General features: G+C 37.0%; 1 protein-coding gene across 1 annotated transcript in view; it reads right to left on the reverse strand.

Moving 5' to 3' along the window:
- IPMK (inositol polyphosphate multikinase) overlaps positions 1-21,958 on the reverse strand; it is a 61,905-nt gene that overhangs the window by 37,743 nt on the left and 2,204 nt on the right. The window contains 1 exon segment of the mRNA XM_042907828.1: positions 11,000-11,085. Within this exon segment, the coding sequence (XP_042763762.1) occupies positions 11,000-11,085 (86 nt within the window).

Genomic DNA, 21,958 nt, shown 5'->3' on the forward strand with positions numbered 1-21,958 from the left:
CGGCTCACATTATGATCTCACAGCACTTGAGTTCAAGCCCCAAGTCAGACTCTGTGCTAACAACTCAGAGCCTGGAGCCCGCTTCAGATTCTATGTCTCCCTCTGTCTCTCTGTCCCTCTCCCACTCATGCTCTATGCTCTGTCTCTCTCTCTCTTTCAAAAATAAACATTTAAAAAATGTATGTGTATATATATCTATACAAGGAACAACAGCAACAAAAAACCCTTCCAATCACAGAACTGCTTACATAGAAAACAATTAGAACTGTTATAGTTCAACAAGATTACTAGATATAACAAACACTGTACAAACGTTTTCATTCTTATATTAGCAATCACTGGGAAACTTACCTCAAAAAATATTATTTACAATAATAAAAAATAAGGTACCTAGAATAAATTATGTACAAGACTTTTACAGAGTGAATATAAAATACATTCTTCAAACAAGAGACAGTGTGTAGCAGTTAAAAGCACATATTCTAGAACCAGACTGCCTAAGTTCAAATCCTGGGGCCACTGTTAACTATTTAAATGATCTTGGACAAAAAAAAAGTTTTTTTTTTAAATTCAAGTTAGTTAACATATAGTGTACTATTGGTTTCAGGAGTAGAACCCAGTGATTCATCACTTACATACAACTCCCAGTGTTCATCCCAACTAGTGCCATCCTTAATGCCCAAAACCCATTTAGCCCATCCCCCCACTCAACACCCCTCAAGCAACCCTCAGTTTGTTCTCTGTATTTAAGAGTCTTTCATGGTTTGCCTCCCTCTCTGCTTTTATCTTATTTTATTTTTCATTCTTTTCCCCTATGTTCATCTGTTTTGTTTCTTAAATTTCACATGAGTGAAATCATATTTTTCTCTTATTTCACTCAGCATAATACACTGTAGTTCCATCCATGTTGTTGCAAATGGCAAGATTTCATTCTTCTTCATTGCCAAGTAATATTCCTGTGTGTGTGTGTGTGTGTATACAGACATATACATGTGTGCATCTTTATCTGTCATCAGTTGATGGACATTTGGGCACTTTCCATAATTTGGTTACTGTTGATAGTGCAGCTATAAAAATTGCTTCAAATCAGCATTTTTGTATCCTTTGGATAAATTGCTAGTACTGCAATTGCTGGGTTGTAGGGTATTTGTAATTTTTTGAGGGACCGCCATACTGTTTTCCAGAGTGGCTGCACCAGTTTGCATACCCACCAGCAGAGCAAAAGGGTTCCCCTTTCTCCACATCCTTGCCAACATCTGTTGTTTCCTGGGTTAATTTTAGCCGTTCTGACAGGTGTGAGGTGGTACCTCATTGTGGTTTTCATTTGTATTTCCCTGATGAGGAGAAATGTTGAGCATCTTTTCATGTGTCTATTAGCCAACCGGCTGCCTTCTTTGGAAGGCCCCTTTATCAGATATGTCATTTGTAAATACCTTCTCCCATTCTGTCAGTTGCCTTTTACTGTTGTTTATTGTTTCCTTTGCTGTGCAGGAGCACTGTATCTCGATGAGGTCCCAATAGTTCATTTTTGCTTTTGTTTCCCTCGCATCTGGAGACATGTCTAGTAAGAAGCTACTGCGGCAGAGGTCAAAGAGGTTACTGCCTGTATTCTCCTATAGCATTCTGATGGTTTCCTATCTTACATTTGGGTCTTTTATCCATTTTGAATTTATTTTTGTGTATGGTGTAAAAAGTGGTCCAGTTTTCCCAACATTTGCTGAAGAGACTTTTTTCCATCGGGTGCACTTTCCTACTTTGTCAAAGATTAGGTGGCCATACATTAGTGGGTCCATTTCTGGGTTTTCTGTTTTGTTCCATTTATCTATGTGTCTGTTTTTGTGTCAGTACCATATTGTCTTGGTGATTACAGCTTTGTACAGCTTGAAGTCCCAAATTGTGATGCCTCCAGCTTTGGTTTTCTTTTTCAAAACTGTTTGGCCATTTGGGGGGTCTTTTCTGGTTCCATAAAAATTTTAGGAGTGTTTGCTCTAGCTCTGTGAAGAATGCTGTTATTTCGATAGGGATTGCACTGAATGTGTAAATTGCTTTGGACAGTATCAACATTTTAACAATATTTGTCCTTCCAATCCATGAGCGTGGAATGCTTTTCCATTTCCTTTTGTCTTCTTCAGTTTTTTTCATAAGCATTCTATAGTTTTCAGTGTATAAATTTTTCACCTGTTTGGTTAGATTTATTTTTAGGTATCTTACAGGTTTTGGTGTACTTATAAATGGGATCGATTCCTTGATTTTTTTCTGCTGCTTCATTATTGGTGTATACATTCGCAACAGACTTTTGTATGTTGATTTTAAACCCTGTGACTTTGAATTCATGTATCAGTTCTAGCAATTTTTCAGTGGAGTCTTTTGGGTTTTCTTTTTTTTTTTTTTTTTTTTATTTTTGGGACAGAGAGAGACAGAGCATGAACGGGGGAGGGGCAGAGAGAGAGGGAGACACAGAATCGGAAACAGGCTCCAGGCTCCGAGCCATCAGCCCAGAGCCTGATGCGGGGCTCGAACTCACGGACCGCGAGATCGTGACCTGGCTGAAGTCGGACGCTTAACCGACTGCGCCACCCAGGCGCCCCTCATGTAAGAGTATCATGTCATCTGCAAAGAGTGAAAGTCTGACTTCTTACTTGCTGATCTGGATGCCTTTTATTTATTTCTGTTGTCTGACTGATGAGGTTAGAACTTCCAGTACTATTTTGAACAACAGTGGTGAGAGTCGACATCCCTGTTGTGTTCCTGACCTTAGGAGGAAAGCTCTGAGATTTTCCCATTGAGGATGGTATAAGCTGTGGGTGTGTGGCTCTTTTGCACGTGGACTTTATGATGTTGAAGTATGTATGTTCCTTCTATCCCTACTCTTTTGAAGGTTTTTATCAAGAAAGGATGATGTATTTTGTCAAAAGCTTTTTCTGCATCTATTGACAGGATCATGCGGTTCTTTCTTTCATCTGTTGATTTGTGGATATTGAAACAGCCCTGCAGCCCAGGAATAAATCCCACTTGATCATGGTAAATATTTATTTTAATCTATTATTAGATTCAATTTACTAGTATCTTGTTGAGAATTTTTGCATCCATGTTCATCAGTGAAACTGGTGTGTAATTTTCCTTTTTAGGAAAGGTTTGGTTTGGTTTTGGACTCCAGGTAATGCGGGCCTCATAAAATGAGTTTGGAAGTTTTCCTTCCACTTCTATTTTTTGGAACAGTTTCAAAGGAATAGGTATTAATTCTCATTTAAATGTTTGGTAGAATTCCCCCAGGAAGCCATCTGGCCCTAGACTCTTGTCTATTTGTCTTGTTTGATTTTTTTTTAAGTTTATTTTTTTTTGAGAGACAGCACCAAAGAAAGGGAGAGAGAGAGAAACCCAAGCAGGCTCTGTGCTGCCAGCGCAGAGACTGATGTGGGGCTTAAACTCATGAAACTGTGAGACCATGACCTGAGCCAAACCAGGAGTCAGATGCTTAACTGACTGCGACACCCAGGTGCCCCTTGTTAGTTTGATTTTTTATTACCGATTCAATTTCTTTAGTGGTTATTGGTCTGTTCAAATTTTCTATTTATTCCTGTTTTAGTTTTGCTAGTTTATATGCTTCTAGGAACGTACCCATTTCTTCCAGAGTGTCCAATTTGTTGGCACACAGTTGTTCATAATATTCTCTTATAATTGTATTTCTGTGGTGTTGGTTGTGATCTCTTTCATTCATGATATTTATTTGGGTCCTTTCCTTTTTCTTTTTGATAAGTCTGGCTAGGGGTTTATCAATTTTGTTAATTCTTTCAAAGAACCAGCTCCTAGTTTCATTGATCTGTTCTGTTTTTTTGGATTTCGATATCATTGATTTCTGCTCTAAACTTTAATATTGCTGTTCTTCTGATGGTTTTCAGCTTTATTGGCTATTCTTTTTCCAGCTCCTTTAGGTATAAGGTTAGGTTGTATATTTGAGACATTTCTTCCTTCTTTCAGAAGGTCTGGATTGCTATATACTTCCCCCTTATGACTGCCTTTGCTGCATCCGAAAGGTTTTGGAATGTCTGTTTTCATTTTCATTGGCTTCCATTCATCTATCTGACATGGGACTTTTATCTATACATAAAGAACTCCTACAACTAAATAAAAAAGACAACTCAATGAAAAACTAAGCAAAGGATCTGAGTAGATAGGACTCCAAAGAAGAAATACACATGGCCAGTAAGTATATGAAAAGATGCTCAACATCATTAGCCATTAGGGAAATGCAAATCAAACAAACCGCTGAGATTAACACTTTACCACTCACTTGGATGGTCATTAAAAAAACAAACAAAACCCTAACAAATGTTGGCGAGGATAAGAGAAATTGGAAACCTCATATATTGCTGGTGAAAATATAAAATGGTAAAGCCACTCTGGGAAACACCGACAGTTCCTCAAAAAGTTTAATGTATAATTATCATATGACCCACCAATTCCACTTATGGGTCTATATCCAAAATTGGAAACAGGTGGAAGATGGCGGCGTAGGAGGACGCTGGGCTCACTGCGCGTCCTGCTGATTGCTTAGATTCCACCTACACCTGCCTAAATAACCAAGAAGACTAGCAGAACAGAGTCTCCGGAGCCAAGCACGGACGAGAGGCCCACGGAAGAGGGTAGGAAGGGCGGAGAGGCTGTGTGCGCTCCACGGACTGGCGGGAGGGAGCCAGGGCGGAGGGGCGGCCCGCCGGCCAAGCAGAGCCCCCGAGTCTGGCTGGCAAAAGCGGAGGGGCCGGACGGAGTGTGTTCCGACAGCAAGCGGGACTTGACATCTGGAAGGTTATAAGCTAACAGCTCTGCTCGGAGAACGGGAGGTCTGGAGGACAACGGGAGGGAGAGTTGTTGAGCACTGGACGACAGAGCTCAGCTTGGTGGGGAACAAAGGCGCTCGCCAGCGCCATCTCCCTCGCCCATCCCCCAGCCAAAATCCCAGAGGAAACCAGTTCCTGCCAGGGAACTTGCTTGCACTGTGCAAACACCCAACGCTGTGCTTCTGCGGATCCATCCCTCCGGCGGGTCTGACTCCCTCCCGGTGCGGCAGGGCCCCTCCCGAAGCGGATCACCTAGGGAAAAGCGAGCTGAGCCTGCCCCTCCCGCCCCTGTGCACCTTGCTGATCCACCCTAGCTAATACACCAGATCCCCAGCACCACAAGCCTGGCAGTGTGCAAGTAGCCCAGACGGGCCACACCACTCCACAGTGAATCCTGCCCCTAGGAGAGGGGAAGAGAAGGCACACACCAGACTGACTGTGGCCCCAGCAGTGGGCTGGGGGCAGACATCAGGTCTGACTGCGCCCCTGCCTACCAACACAAATAATTCAAGACAGCACAGGGGAAGTGCCCCAAAGTTCCGCACCACTCCAGGGACTATCCAAAATGACGAAACGGAAGAATTCCCCTCAGAAAAACGTCCAGGATATAACAACAGCTAACGAACAGATCAAAAATGATTTAAACAATATAACAGAAAGTGAATTTAGAATAGTCATAAAATTAATCGATGGGCTTGAAAACAGTATAAAGGACAGCAGAGAATCTCTTGCTACAGAGATCAAGGGATTAAGGAATAGGAGGAGCTAAAAAATGCTATCAATGAACTGCAAAATAAAATGGAGACAACTACAGCTTGGATTGAAGAGGCAGAGGAGAGAATAGGTGAACTAGAAGATAAAATTATGGAAAAAGAGGAAGCTGAGAAAAAGAGAGATAAAAAATCCAGGAGTATGAGCGGAAAATTAGAGAACTAAGTGATGCACTAAAGAGAAATAATATACGCACAATTGGTATTCCAGAGGAGGAAGAGAGAGGGAAAGGTGCTGAAGGTGTACTTGAAGAAATAATAGCTGAGAACTTCCTGATCTGGGGAAGGAAAAAGGTATTGACATCCAAGAGGCACAGAGAACTCCCTTCAGACTTAACTTGAATTGATCTTCTGCACGACATATCATAGTGAAACTGGCAAAATACAGGGATAAAGAGAAAATTCTGAAAGCAGCTAGAGATAAACGTGCTCTAACATATAAAGGGAGACCTATAAGACTCGTGACTGATCTCTCTATTGAAGCTTGGCAGGCCAGAAAGGAATGGCAGGAGACCTTCAATGTGATGAACAGAAAAAATATGCAGCCAAGAATCCTTTATCCAGCAAGTCTGTCATTTAGAATAGAAGGAGAGATAAAGTCTTCCCAAACAAACAAAAACTGAAGGAATTCGTCACCACTAAACCAGCCCTACAAGAGATCCTAAGGGGGATCCTGTGAGACAAAGTACCAGAGACATCACTACAACCATGAAACCTATGGACATCACAATGACTCTAAACCCATATCTTTCTATAATAACACTGAATGTAAATGGACTAAATGCGCCAACCAAAAGACATAGGGTATCAGAATGGATAAAAACACAAGACCCATCTATTTGCTGTCTACAAGAGACTCATTTTAGACCTGAGGACACCTTCAGATTGAGAGTGAGGGGATGGAGAACTATTTACCATGCCACTGGAAGTCAAAAGAAAGCTGGAGTAGCCATCCTTATATCAGACAAACTAGACTTTAAATTAAAGGCTGTAACAAGAGATGAAGAAGGGCATTATATAATAATCACAGGGTCTATCCATCAGGAAGAGCTAACAATTATAAATGTCTATGCGCCGAATACAGGAGCCCCCAAATATATAAAACAATTACTCACAAACATAAGCAACCTTATTGATAAGAATGTGGTAATTGCAGGGGACTTTAACACTCCACTTACAGAAATGGATAGATCATAACCTAAACAGACCCATAACCAGCAAAGAAATTGAATCAGTCATCAAAAATCTCCCAACAAATAAGAGTCCAGGACCAGATGGCTTCCCAGGGGAGTTCTACCAGACGTTTAAAGCAGAGAATATACCTATCCTTCTCAAGCTATTCCAAAAAATAGAAAGGGAAGGAAAACTTCCAGACTCATTCTATGAAGCCAGTATTACTTTGATTCCTAAACCAGACAGAGACCCAATAAAAAAAGAGAACTACAGGCCAATATCCCTGATGAATATGGATGCAAAAATTCTCAATAAGATACTAGCAAATCGAATTCAATAGCATATAAAAAGAATGATTGACCATGATCAAGTGGGATTCATTCCTGGGATGCAGGGCTGGTTCAACATTCGCAAATCAATGTGATACATCACATTAATAAAAGGAAAGATAAGAACCATATGATCCTGTCAATCGATGCAGAAAAGGCCTTTGACAAAATCCAGCACCCTTTCTTAATAAAAACCCTTGAGAAAGTCGGGATAGAAGGAACATACTTAAACATCATAAAAGCCATTTATGAAAAGCCCACAGCTAACATCATCCTCAACGGGGAAAAACTGAGAGCTTTTTCCCTGAGATCAGGAACACAACAGGGATGTCCACTCTCACCGCTGTCGTTTAACATAGTGTTGGAAGTGCTAGCATCAGCAATCAGACAACAAAAGGAAATCAAAGGCGTCAAAATTGGCAAAGATGAAGTCAAGCTTTCACTTTTTGCAGATGACATGATATTATACATGGAAAATCTGATAGACTTCACCAGAAGTCTGCTAGAACTGATACATGAATTTAGCAAAGTTGCAGGATACAAAATCAATGTAATCAGTTACATTCTTATACACTAATAATGAAGCAACAGAAACACAAATAAAGAAACTGATCCCATTCACAATTGCACCAAGAAGCATAAAATACCTAGGGATAAATCTAACCAAAGATGTACAAGAGCTGTCTGCTGAAAACTATAGAAAGCTCATGAAGGAAATTGAAGAAGATATAAAGAAATGGAAAAACATTCCGTGCTCATGGATTGGAAGAATAAATACTGTCAAAATGTCAATACTACCCAAAGCTATCTACACATTCAATGCAATCCCAATCAAAATTGCACCAGCATTCTTCTCGAAACTAGAACAAGCCATCCTAAAATTCATATGGAACCACAAAAGGCCCCAAATAGCCCAAGTAATTTTGAAGAAGATCAAAGCAGGAGGCATCACAATCCCAGACTTTAGCCTCTACTACAAAGCTATAATCATCAAGACAGCATGGTACTGGCACAAAAACAGACACATAGACCAATGGAATAGAATAGAAACCCCAGAACTAGACCCGCAAACGTATGGCCAACTAATCTTTGACAAAGCAGGAAAGAATATCCAATGGAAAAAAGACAGTCTCTTTAACAAATGGTGCTGGGAGAACTGGACAGCAACACGCAGAAGATTGAAACTAGACCACTTTCTCACACCATTCACAAAAATAAACTCAAAATGGATAAAGGACCTGAATGTGAGACAGGAAACCATCAAAACCTTAGAGGAGAAAGCAGGAAAAGACCTCTCTGACCTCAGCCATAGCAATTTCTTACTTGACACATCCCCAAAGGCAAGGGAATTAAAAGCAAAAATGAACTACTGGGACCTCATGAAGATAAAAAGCTTCTGCACAGCAAAGGAAACCAACAAAACTAAAAGGCAACCAACGGAATGGGAAAAGATATTTGCAAATGACATATCAGACAAAGGGCTAGTATCCAAAATCTATAAAGAGCTCAGCAAACTCCACACCCGAAAAACAAATAATCCAGTGAAGAAATGGGCAGAAAACATGCATAGACACTTCTATAGAAGACATCCGGATGGCCAACATGCATATGAAAAGATGCTCAACGTCGCTCCTCATCAGGGAAATATAAATCAAAACCACACTCAGATATCACCTCATGCCAGTCAGAGTGGCCAAAATGAACAAATCAGGAGACTATAGATACTGGAGAGGATGTGGAGAAATGGGAACCCTCTTGCACTGTTGGTGGGAATGCAAATTGGTGCAGCCAGTCTGGAAAAGTGTGGAGGTTCCTCAGAAAATTAAAAATAGACCTACCCTATGACCCAGCAATAGCACTGCTAGGAATTTACCCAAGGGATACAGGAGTACTGATGCACAGGGGCACTTGTACCCCAATGTTTATAGCAGCACTCTCAACAATAGCCAAATGATGGAAAGAGCCTAAATGTCCATCAACTGATGAATGGATAAAGAAATTGTGGTTTATATACACAATGGAGTACTACATGGCAATGAGAAAGAATGAAATATGGCCCTTTGTAGCAACATGGATGGAACTGGAGAGTGTGATCCTAAGTGAAATAAGCCATACAGAGAAAGACAGATACCATATGGTTTCACTCTTAGGTGGATCCTGAGAAAAAAAAAAAAAAGAGGTTAGAGTGGAAGACAGCTTAACCATAAGAGACTGTTAAAAACTGAGAACAAACTGAGGGTTGATAGGGGGTGGGAGGGAGGGGAGGGTGGGTGATGGGTATTGAGGAGGGCACCTTTTGGGATGAGCACTGGGTGTTGTATGGAAACCAATATGACAATAAACTTCAAATATTGAAAAAAAAATTGGAAACAGGTACTCAAACAAATACTTTTACAGGAACGTTCACAGCAATACAATTTACGAAAGCCAAAAGATGAAAACAACCCAAATATCCATCAATGGGTGAATGGATAAACAAAATGTGGCATTAAGTAAAATTGAGTATTACTCAGCCATAAAAGGGAACAAAATACTAATGCATACTATAATGTAGATGAACTTTAAAAACGTTATGCTGGGGTGTCTGGATGGCCTGGTCTATTGAGCATCAGACTCTTGATTTCAGCTCATGTCATGATCTCAAGGTCGTGAGATTAAGCCTCATGTCAGACTCCATGCTGGCCATGGATCCCGCTTAAGATTCTCTCTCTCCCTCTACCTCTGCCCCTCACCTGCTTGTGTGCACACGGTCTCTCAAAAAAAAAAAAAAAAGTTATGCTAAACGAAACCCAGACACATATTTTATAATTCCATTTATATAAAATATCCTAAATACATAAGTCCATAAAAAACGGATTAGTGGTTGCCAGAGAAGGCTTAACATGTACAGGGTTTTCTTTTCTGTGATGAAAATGTTTTGTAATTAGACAGAGGTGGTGGTTGAAAAAATTGTGAATGCACTAAAAAGTATTTCCAGTCATAGAGTTAAGTGAATGTTAAGTATGCCCTTTTCCCCCTCCCTCACTTAGGAGATTCACAATGCACATTAGCACATTTAAGATTCTAAAAAATTCTGTAGTGAAAATAAAAACATTTAAACTCAGCATTTCTGAGAAATACAAATAGTCCCTCAGTTAAGTGTTTTTTAAAATGTAGGTCAAAACCCCATTAATTGAAATCAATCTAGTGGATCAGAATAAGGATCTTTAAAAAATGAAGTAGAGTAGGGGTGCCTAGGTGGCTCAGTCTGTTAGGCGTCCAACTTTGGCTCTGGTCATGATCCCATGGTTCGTGGGTTCGAGCCCTGCGTCGGGATCTGTGCTGACAGCTTGGAGCCTGGAGCCTGCTTCAGATTCTGGGTCTCCCTCTTTCTCTCTCTGCCCCTCCCCTCCTCACGCTCTGTCTCCCTCTCTCTCAAATATGGATAATAAAACCTTTAAAAAAAATTTAAAAAAAAGAAAAAGAAAAAATGAAGTAGAGTAGAAAATACAAGACTGTATCAGTAAAGACAAGCATTTTGCTTCTTGAAGATTTTGTTTCAGTGACATATACAATATACCAGGACATGCTGTTAAATGTATTTCTTTTTTTTTTTTTTTTTTAATATTTATTTATTTTGTGAGAGAGAAAGAAAGCATGCATGAGGGAGAGGAGCAGAAAGAAAGGTAGAGAGAGAATCCCTAGCAGGCTGCAAGCTATCAGCACAGAACCCAATATGGGGCTCAATCCCACAAACTGTGAGGTCATGACCTGAGCCAAAATCAAGAGTCAGATGCTTAACTGACTGAGCCACCCAGGCACTACTGTCAAATGTATTTCTTACCGAGTCATCATCAGAAAACTATGAAAAACTCTTTGAATACAACAAAACAAATCTTACCTCACTTACCATATTATAGAATTCCAGCTCTCTTGGACCCCTGGGAGGTGGCTGTAACTGTTTCAAAACTGTGCCATCCGGATGTTGCAGGATACCTATGGAACAAAATTTAGGTATTTTTTAATGCTTTGATAACAGTATACCTTGCATCATAGAATAGATGTGTTCCTAAAGTTACAGATAAATCACATTCATAAAAATCAGGGGTCTGTCTTCCTTACTTCAGAAATTTTAACATTTAACCGATACATTTCAGTGCTTGTTATATGCAAAGCACCAGAACACAAATTCCAAATATTATGGTTTTATTGTCTCCAACTACTACTCCCGTTAGAGAACCTCTCAAAAATTCTAATAAATAGAATATATTCCTAAATTTTTATAGAAATTCTTCAGTAACAGTCTTTCTGGGAGATGTTAATTTATAGTTAAACAAGAAGTTAAAAGCAGTAGCATAAATTGATTATACTCTTGTAAACAGAAAAAAAATACACGTTAAATGTGGAACTATATGAAGGTTCTATTGTGTAACTTTTTAAAGTTTCTCTTGTTATAAGAAAGCAACTAAAAACTTTTCCTGATTCAGATGTACAATGCACAGATAGTATGAAGCTACCAAGCCACTGGGAAAAGTGGGGTCTGAAATCAGACACCAAGCCGGGAGCAGGAAGGTACAACTTTTCATAACCAGCTCACTCAAAGGAGCAGCCCTTACCTAAAGTCATCACATATGTACCAGCACTGGCCCTGTCTCTATACCATGAAGAATCATTCCCAAATGTATACATTAAACTCTTAAATTTTCAAATACTAAGATTTCACAAAATCATGCCTGTTAAAACACAATAGGGCTCAAATAACCTATTTATTTTGAGAAAATATGCCACTTAGGCTTCTATTTCTTTTGGCAAGTCAGGAATTTTGAATCATTACAAAAATACAGAATTTAATCAACAGAAGCAGAAAATCTGAAGAAGTACAGTTATCAAGTTTATTTAACACCTAGATATAGAATAGAAGAAAGGTAAATATTCAGCCATATGTTAAGACTGGTTGGTAAGTAGTTGAAAGATTTTGGGAATTTAAGGAGTAATCTAATATAACTATAAATTACTGAAGAGAAATTCTGTTCCTGAAGTTTGGGATGTTGAACAAAAAAGGCCTGCATTCCCTTGGCAATAAGATATTTTCTATGGGCTAATGAGGAGTGGTAGAGGCAAAGAAGCCCTGATGAACTAAATTCCACAGGGTCAGAGAATGGAGCATTCATATATGGGGAGTGAACCATGCTGCTTCCCTACCTTGGGCCAGGGACCTACTCTAGATACAGGTGAACCTACCATTAGGCAAATACATTTTATCAGGCAAACAGAAATCAGCTAGACTGTAGACAACAGTGTGGTGTAGCAAAGTGGTTTAGAGACAATAGTCCTCTAACACAAAAACAGACTACTTGGTTCAACAATTCAACACTACTCACTCTGCAACACATACCCTCCAAGTTTTTTAAAGAAAGTAGCTGTGGAGGGGAAAATGGTAGCTCCAAACATTGCAGAATCCAAAAGTAAACCAAAACAGCCAAATCACTCCAGCTGAAAACTGTCAAGATACAAAAGAAAGCATCTTGGAAGCCTGGGTCAATAACAGATTAACTGGTAAAAATGTCCATACTACCCAAAGCAATCTACAGATTTAATGCAATTTCTATCAAAATAACATTTTTTACAGAACTAAAATAAAGAATTCCAAAATTTGTATGAAGCCACAATAGCCAAAGCTGAATAGCCAAAGCAATCTTGAAAAAGAAGAAACCAGGAGGTATCACAATCCCAAGTTTCAAGATATATTATAAAGCTGTCATAATCAAAACAGGATGGTACCTGCACAAAAACAGACACATAGATCAATAGAACAAAACAGAAAACCCAGAAATAGGCCCATGATTATATGGTCAAAGAAGGAAAGAATATACAATGGAGAAGAAGTCTCTTTAACAAATGGTGCTGGGAAAACTGGACAGCAACATGCAATAGAATGAAACTGGACCACTTTCTTACACCATACACAAAAATAAACTAAAAATGGACTAAAGAGCTAAATGTGGGACCTGAAACCATAAAAATCCTAGCACAGGCAGTAATTTCGCTGATATTGGCTGTAGCAACTTCTCTCTAGATATGGAAACAAAGGAAACAAAGGAAAGGCAAAGGAAACAAAGGCAGAAATAAACTATTGGGACTACATCAAAATAAAAAGCTTGTGCACAGTGAAGGAAACAACCAACAAAACTAAAAGACAAGCTAATGAATGGGAGAAGATATTTGCAAATGATATAGCCAGTAAAGGATTAGTATCTAAAATACATAATGAACACACACAACCAACATCCAAAAAACAAATAATCCAATTAAAAATTGGGCAGAAATTATGAACAGACATTTCTCCAAAGACATCTAGATGGACAGCAGACACATGAAAAGATGTCCAACATCACTAATCATTAGGGAAATGCAAATCAAAACCACAATGAGGTATCACTTTGCACCTGTCAGAATGGCTAATATCAAAAATACAAGAAGCAAGTGTTGGTGAGGATGTGGAAAAAAGGGACACTTCTGCACTGTTGGTGGGAATGTAAACTGGTGTAGCCACTGTGGAAAACAGGATGTAGTTTCCTCAAAAAGTTAAAAAAAAAAAATTACCAGGGGCGCCTGGGTGGCTCAGTTGGTTAAAAATCCAACTTTGGCTCAGGGTATGATCTCACAATTTGTGAATTTGAGCCCCACATGGTGCTCTCTGCTGTCAGGGCAGAGCCCATGTTGGATCCTCTGTTCTCTCTCTGCCCCTACCCCACTCACGCACTCTCTCAAAAACAAATAAACATTTAAAAAAATATAGAATTACCATATGATCCAGTTCCACTAATGGGCATAAATACCCCCAAACTACAGCAACACTAATTTGGAAAGATATATACACCGCTACATTTATTGCAGTGTTATTTATAACAGCCAAATAATGGAAGCAACCCAAATGTTCACTGACAGATGAATGGATAAAAAAAAAAATGTGGTATATACAAACACACACACACACACACACACACACACACACACACACACACACACAGGAATATTACTCAGCAATAAAAAAGAATGAAATGTTGCCATTTGCAACAACACAGATCAAGCAGAAGAGTGTAATGCTAAGCAAAATAAGTCAGTCAGAGAAAGACAAATACCATATTATTTCACTCATATGCAGAATTTAAGAAAAAAAAAACAAAAAGACAAGCAAATAGATGGGGAGTAAATACACTTGTAATTAATCCAGGGATCAAAATTCACAAGGGAAATTAAAACACACTTTTAATGAAATGATAATTAAAACTAACATATCAAAATTTGTGAAATGTACCTAAAATAGTACTTAGAAGAAAAATGTGTAGTTTTAAGTGCTTATATTAGAAAAGAAAAAAAAAAAAGATTCCAACTTATGATGCTAGAAAAAAAGGTAGTATATTAACCCCAAATAAATAGAGCCAAAAAAACAAAACAAAAACAAACAATGAAATAAGAATGGACAACAGAAAAAATTTAAGACTCTGAGAGGCACCTGGGTGGCTCAGTCAGTTAAGCTTCCAACTCTTGGTTTTGCCTCAGGTCATGATCTCACAGTTTCCTGAGTTCATAATTTTAAATATCCTGAGACAACTGTAGGCCAAAATGAGGTGAACATTAAGTTCTATCAAACATTTACAGAAAAAAAGAATACCAATCTTATCAATTTCTTTTCAGAAAACAGAAAAGGAACAGTTCCCCATTAATTTTATGAAACCAGCATATTCTTTTTAAAAATCCCAATGAGGACTTAAAAGAAAATTGTAGACAATTATCTCAAATGAACAGTCACAGAAATCTTTAATGAAACATCAGTAAATCTAATTAATCCAGCAATATACATAGGATAATTTATCATGACCATGTAGACTTATTCCAGGAATGCAAAGTTGGTTTAAGTATTTCAAAATGAGGAAATATATTGATATTTTGGGTGAGACAGAATTCTCAATGAGAAAGAAGGGATATAAAAATATAGAACAGGTGAAGGTAAAGAACAATCCTGTGGTATTAGGTTTGAATTATAGGTATTTAAGTATGATCTCAAAATTTTAAAAATATGAAATTATGTACCTTTTAGTCCAATCTGCCAAAAGGACAAACAGCAACCACACCAAAGGAACAATGACTACACCTCGTGCCCATAGTTTGGTTTTTAAATACCATATATCCCTAAAGGAATCAAGTTCTTGAAAAAAAATTAGCTCACTCCAGGCCTGGAACAGAGAAAGTACATGATGAACATAGAACAATTTTTTATGCCAGAAAGTGAGAAAACGCTTTAAAAGAAAAATGGGAAATGTTGAAAAGACCCAGGAGCCAGCTTGAAGAAGCTTCCACTGCGCAAATTTGGGACAATCTGAGCATCAAAATAAGCAGTAACAATAATGGATAAGATCCATCTATCAAAGTTTCCAAAATCCATTAGTCTATCCTTATAATGAAAGAAAGCAAGAGAGAGAAAAGAGAAACCTACAATTCCCTAAAGAAGAATGCAACTAAACAAATTCAAGAGGAATGACAGAGTTAGAAAATTACCATTTTGCAACTACCATATAGTAGTGAGTTGGTCAAATACTGTCAATGGATGCTTATGATGTTGGGTGAAAACTGATGAGGAACAGGATTTGAACAGTCTCAGTTTCTTTATTCCTTTCAAATTACTTAATTACAATAGGAAAAACGAAAACTTTACAGTGGAAAATCCGGCAGATATCACCTAACCAGGTGATCAAAGTCACAACACCAGTAATGAAATTGACATTCTGTGCTTTATGATATGCTTCAAGAACTCAAAATAACTAATACAGTATTCTGACCAAAATGCCTTAATCTGAATCTAATCATGAAGAATTAGGCAAACTTAAAGAATATTACAAAAAGCCATGCATATACTCTTCATATATTTCAGTTATAAAAAAACATAAAGAAAAAACTGAAAACCTGCTCCAAATGACAGGCAACTAAAGAGTCCTAATAACTAAATGCAATCTGTAGTCTTAGATGGGGGAAAATTGCTACAAAGAATATCATAGAAAAAATACCAAAAACCTAAAGTTAAATATTCTCAGTTTGATCATTTTACCATGGTTAGGTAAGAAAAGTTCTCATTTTTAGGACAGACTTAATTATTTAGAGAAAAGAGGTCCTGATGGTCTGCAATTTAATCCTAAATGGTTCTGCAAAATCATTATCAAATACAGAGAGTGATAAAGCATATGTGGCAAAATATTAATAGGTAAACCTAGATAAATGGTATACATTAGTTGATTGTACCATTCTTGCAACTTTTAAGTAAGTTTAAAATTTTTCCAAAATAAAATAAAAATTCTTTAAAAGGCAGTACAATTTACAGTAGCATCAAATACTTAGAGAAAATCTAATGAATGCTGTGTAAGATCTCTACACTGAAAACTATGACTAAGAGAAATTTAAGAAGGCCTAAATAAATGGAGAGATATACCATATTCACGTATTGAAGACTCAGTATTATAAAGAAACCAATTTTCACCCAAGCAACCTACAGACTCAAAGCAGACACAAAACCTTACCTTTTCTCGGGAAAAATGACAAGTTGATTTAAATTTTATATGGAAATGCAAAGGACCAGAAACTGTCAAGACAATCTTGAAAAAGAAAATGGGATGTAATCAAGATTCAATACCTCACTGAATTAAAACAATGAGATATTACTGCTAGGATAAACAAATAAATCAATGAAAATAAATAAAAGTCCAAAAACAAATCCAGGAAACCTGATTGAAAAAACTGGGGTACATGCACAATGGAGTACAGCAGAGATGTAAAAGTGGATGAGGAAGCACTCTATGAACTGATACTACTGATTTCTAAGACATACTAAGTTTAAAATGTGAAGTGCAAAACAGTATATATCGCATACTACTTTTTGTGTCAGAAAGAAAAATGTGAAAATTTATACATATCTGCTTATTTTTGCAACAAGTAACTTAGGATAAATCAGAAAACAATGACATTATACCTACAAGGGATGCTAAGAAATGGGTGGAGTGACAGAGAATGGAGTGACACTGTTTTTAAAAAAATTTTTTGAACATTTATATTTATTTTTGAGAGAGAGAGAGTGTGTGTGTGTGTGTACATGCTAGCAAGTGGAAGAGGGGCAGAGATAGGGAGACAGAGGATCAGAACCAGTCCTCACTGCGAGTGCAGACCCCATTGTGGGGTTTGAACTCACAAACTGGGAAATCATGACCTGAGCCAAAATCAAGAGTCAGCCGCTTAACTGACTGAGCCACTCAGGCTCCCCTGGAGTGACACTTCTGATAGACCTTTCTGTAAACCTTTTGAAAGCATGTTCATTTTACAAGCATTCAAAAATACATAATTAAATAAAAAATGAAGGGAAGGAACTGAATTTAAACAGAAACAAATAAATCCAACTGTATTTCAAATAAATAATATTACCTTAAAGAAGGGGTAAAAATAACCAAAAAACAAAACAAAACAAAAACAACAAAACCCTAATCCAAAAAACTTTTACAGAGTTTCCAACCACACACCCTTGGTAAAAGGGAACTTCATTTTGAATTCTTTATTCTAGGTTTGTTTTCTACAGTAGGGTGTGTATAGAAATTCTGAAAATTATAGGATCTAGCAAAAGAACAACAACAACAGGAAAACCCAAAAAACCCACAAAAAACATTAACAATGTTGGGAGCCAGAGTTCTCACTGAGGAAGATGGGAAATATAAATTTAGAATCGGGAAAGGAAAGGAAAGGAAAGGAAAGGAAAGGAAAGGAAAGGAAAGGAAAGGAAAGGAAAAGGAAGAACTCTGTGAAGTTGGAATGACATCGGAAGTATTAGTAGGAAATTAGAATTTCTAAAATATTTACACATTCTTTTCAGTTACGTTTACTGAAAAGGCCAGGAAGCAGTAACACTCCAATAGCACCCAGATCTTGGTTTCCAAATACAATTTCTCACTGAAAATGAACCAGGGCCCCTGAGAGAAATTGCTAGTTCTAGAACTGGGAAGGGAAAGTAGGAGATGAGTCTAAAATAACTTGTGACATAAAGAAAGGAAGTGCTCCCACTAACCAAATATGGAACAATTTGAACAGGAAAATAAATACGTTCTATAAAGGGTCATGACACTTTATAAAATAAGAATCCATGGGTCCAAACTGACAGTATAAATGACAGGGGAACCTGGGTGGCTCAGTCGGTTAAGTGTCCAACGCTTGATTTCAGCTCAGGTCATGATTTCACAGTTCATGAAATCCAGACCTATGCTGGGCTTTGCACTCAGAGCACAGAGGCTGCTTGGTTGGGATTCTCTCTCTCCCTCTTTCTCCCTGCACCCTCAATTCCTTCCACATGAGCCCTCTCTCTCAAGATAGTAAACAAACTTAGAAAAAAAAGGACATACATATATAGGAGTAAAGGGAGGGCTATTTCTCAGACTGCTGTTAAAATAGGAGTGATAGAATTGGGAAGAAAAAAAAAATCACAATTTTTCAACTCTCAGAGTAAAGATTGCTTCAGGCAAGAATCATCCATAAATGCCAAATCTAGGGCTAGAATATGATGAAGATCTGGATATATCATGATCTCAAAGTGTCTCTTCACAAACAGCTTATTAGTTGCAAAGGGAAAAATATTAACTACATACTGGAGAAGCCAGACCACAACTGGACAGGATGATCAAAATTAATATTACTAATAATGGGCAGATGCACACTATGAGCCCCCAGATGTGATACCTTAAGGAGAACACACTTGTATAATGCTCAAATCAGAAATGCATCACCTGAATCTCATCCTGACAACCCATCAGAAATTCAAATTAAAGAACATTTCATAAAATAACTAGCCTGTACTCATAAAGAATGACAATGTCATAAAAGACAAAGGCTGAGGAATTGTTATAAATTAAAGGAGTCTAAGAGACAGGACAACTAAATGCAATAAATGATCTTGAACTAAATCCTGGGCTGAGAAAAATACGATAAATGTGATAAAAGGCATTGGAACAGTTGCCAAAATTAGATTATGGACTACAGGTAACAAATTAGATAAAACGCTGTATCACTGTTAAATTTCCCATATTTGATAAACATGCTATGGTTACAGAAATACACACTGAAGTATACTCCTAGAAAACACACACTGTTATCCAAAGGATACAAAAATACTGATTCAAAGGGGCACATGCACCCCAATGTTCGTAGCATCACCATCAACAATAGCCACATTATGGAAAGAGCCCAAGTGTCCATCAACTGATGAATGGATAAAGATGTGGTATCTACATACAATAGAATATTACTCAGTGATCAAAAAGAATGAAATCTTGCCATTTGCAAAAGCATGGATGGAACTACAGTGTATTATGCAAAGCTAAATAGATCAGTCGGAGAAAGATAAATATAGGATTTCACTCATATGTGGCATTTAAGAAACAAAACAGATGAACATAGGGGAAGGGAAATAAAAACAAGATAAAAACAGAGCCACAAGAGACTTAAATACAGAGAACAAACTGAGGGTTGCTGGATGGGTGTTAGGTGGAGAGATGGGCTAAATGAGTGATGGGCATTAAGGAGGACACTTACTGGGATGAGCACTGGTGTTCTATGTAAGTGATGAATAACTAAATTCTACTCTTGAAACCATTACCACACTATATGTTAACTAGCTTGGATTTAAATAAAATTTAAAAAAAGAAATAAAAACAAAAAACAAAAATAAAGAAAATACACACTGAAGTACTGCTGTGTAAAAGGGGCAAGATATATGCAACCTATTCTCAAATAGTTCCCCCAAAATAATGGGCATAAAGAGAGAAATTCCACAAAATGTTAAGTTCTCTGTATTGTTCTTGCAACTTTTCTCTAAGTCTGAAAGTATTTTAAGTCAATTAGTTTCAGGGCATATCTAATAAAATAGACCATAAACCAAAATAAATAAATCACTTTAAATTCTTTTACCTATAGACTACCTCATTTCTATATCCTTAGTTGGATCAAGAAACAAATACCAGATTTCAAATATTTGTTTGAAAGTTTAAGGACCTTTGAAAGAAATTAATGGTACATGTTATATGTCAAAACAAAATGAAGATTTCATGCTAACTTTGGTGAGCTCTGGGAGTTTAAATTGATCGCATTTACACTTTTGTGAAACCTCCCTATAGAAAATGTTGCACGATGTATAACATACACTATACTATAATGTACAAAATGCTTAATACATATTTATAATAGCAAAAATATAGTGAAAATATAAAAATCCACCACTAGAGGAATAGTTAAATTATGATATACTGTAGAACACAATAGTTTTCTAAAAGAATGAAGTATATTATATATAAGCATATAATGAGGTGTATTTTAAAAAAATGAAGTGTATTATAAGTACAAAAATATGGATATACTACATAATACAGAATTAAAACAAAAAGTTGCTGATACATGTTTTCGTACAAAAAATCAGAGTTGTATTAATGTTCTTATGTATGTGCCCAGAAACAAAAACCTCAAAGGATATAGGAGGAATAGTTACCAGTGACTACCTCTGGAAGATGGAGAGGAGGGGAAAGGGTACAATTATGCTGTTTGAATTTTTTTTTCCGAAAAGATCATGTACTACTTTAACAATTAAAACACACACACACACACACACAACTTTGTATTGTTAGAAATGACTGAAATGTTCTTCAATGAAATATGATTCATGAAATCTTATTTCATCGAAAAATATAAAATATAACTGATAACAAAACTATAACATATTCTTATTACTCAACTGTAACAAAATCTATTTTTGTGTTCAAGTGCCTTTGTGCAATTGGTTCCATGTTCTTAATTTTTAATTTAACAAAGCCAACAACTCCTTTTTGGAGATAGGTTTATCAATCCTAAACTGATAAACCTTTACTTAATGACAGTAACAAAAATTTTAAAAAGCAAAACAAATATCCACACAATGTCTTTAAGAAAGTTTATTCTGAGAATTTCAGTTGACAGGCAAACTGAAGTATGATCTACACAACGTACTTTACAACTATAAGTGATTTATGATAGTAGAGAGACACTCTTGAACTTTGAATTACTGACTATCTTGTTATCCATTTTATGAACAGGGAAGATTATCATCCTCAGGTGTCCTTCCACTAACAATATATGTTAGGTTGTGTACATAATTGAGAATTAAATACAACAAAATATTTATTAGGTTGTTAGTACAGTATGTTTGAAGCTACCCCTCATCAAGAGAACCTTACAAAATTGAAAAAAAAAAGCTTATTTTACATTGAATGCAACAATAAAATTAACAACTATTTAGAATCTCAACTAACTTTAATTAGGTAATTTGGGTGACAAATTAACTCTCTCAGCCACTGTTTTGAAAGGTGGCTTAAAGTCACATTTAGAGTACATTTGTAATTAGTGAACAGGCAACAGGCTCACTATTACATACTTTGATAAGCAATGGTTACAATCTCAAATGACAATCACCATTGAGACTGTGTTTATGTTGGGATTTTTTGTTTATCCATATACTCTGTTGCACATGAGCCGATCTCTAGGGACCCTGAGGGAAACAATTATTTTTTTCAGCTTCTAAAATATTATTAGGAATATTATCATTACAATTCATTAAAATAAATCAATAAGTATGTAATATAAGCCTATTAACACTAATTCCATAATTACTCTCAAACTCTCATTACCAGAAGAGACACACACAAGAATGCATTGTTTCCTTCCATTTAGGCTAAGCATCTTGAGAACTGTATTTGTTTCCTTACCTGTGTGTACTAAAAAAAAAAAAAAAACTGTCATTTTTCACCCTTTCAACATT

This window comes from Panthera leo, chromosome D2 (genome assembly GCF_018350215.1).
Source record: "Panthera leo isolate Ple1 chromosome D2, P.leo_Ple1_pat1.1, whole genome shotgun sequence".
Lineage (NCBI taxonomy): Eukaryota > Metazoa > Chordata > Mammalia > Carnivora > Felidae > Panthera > Panthera leo.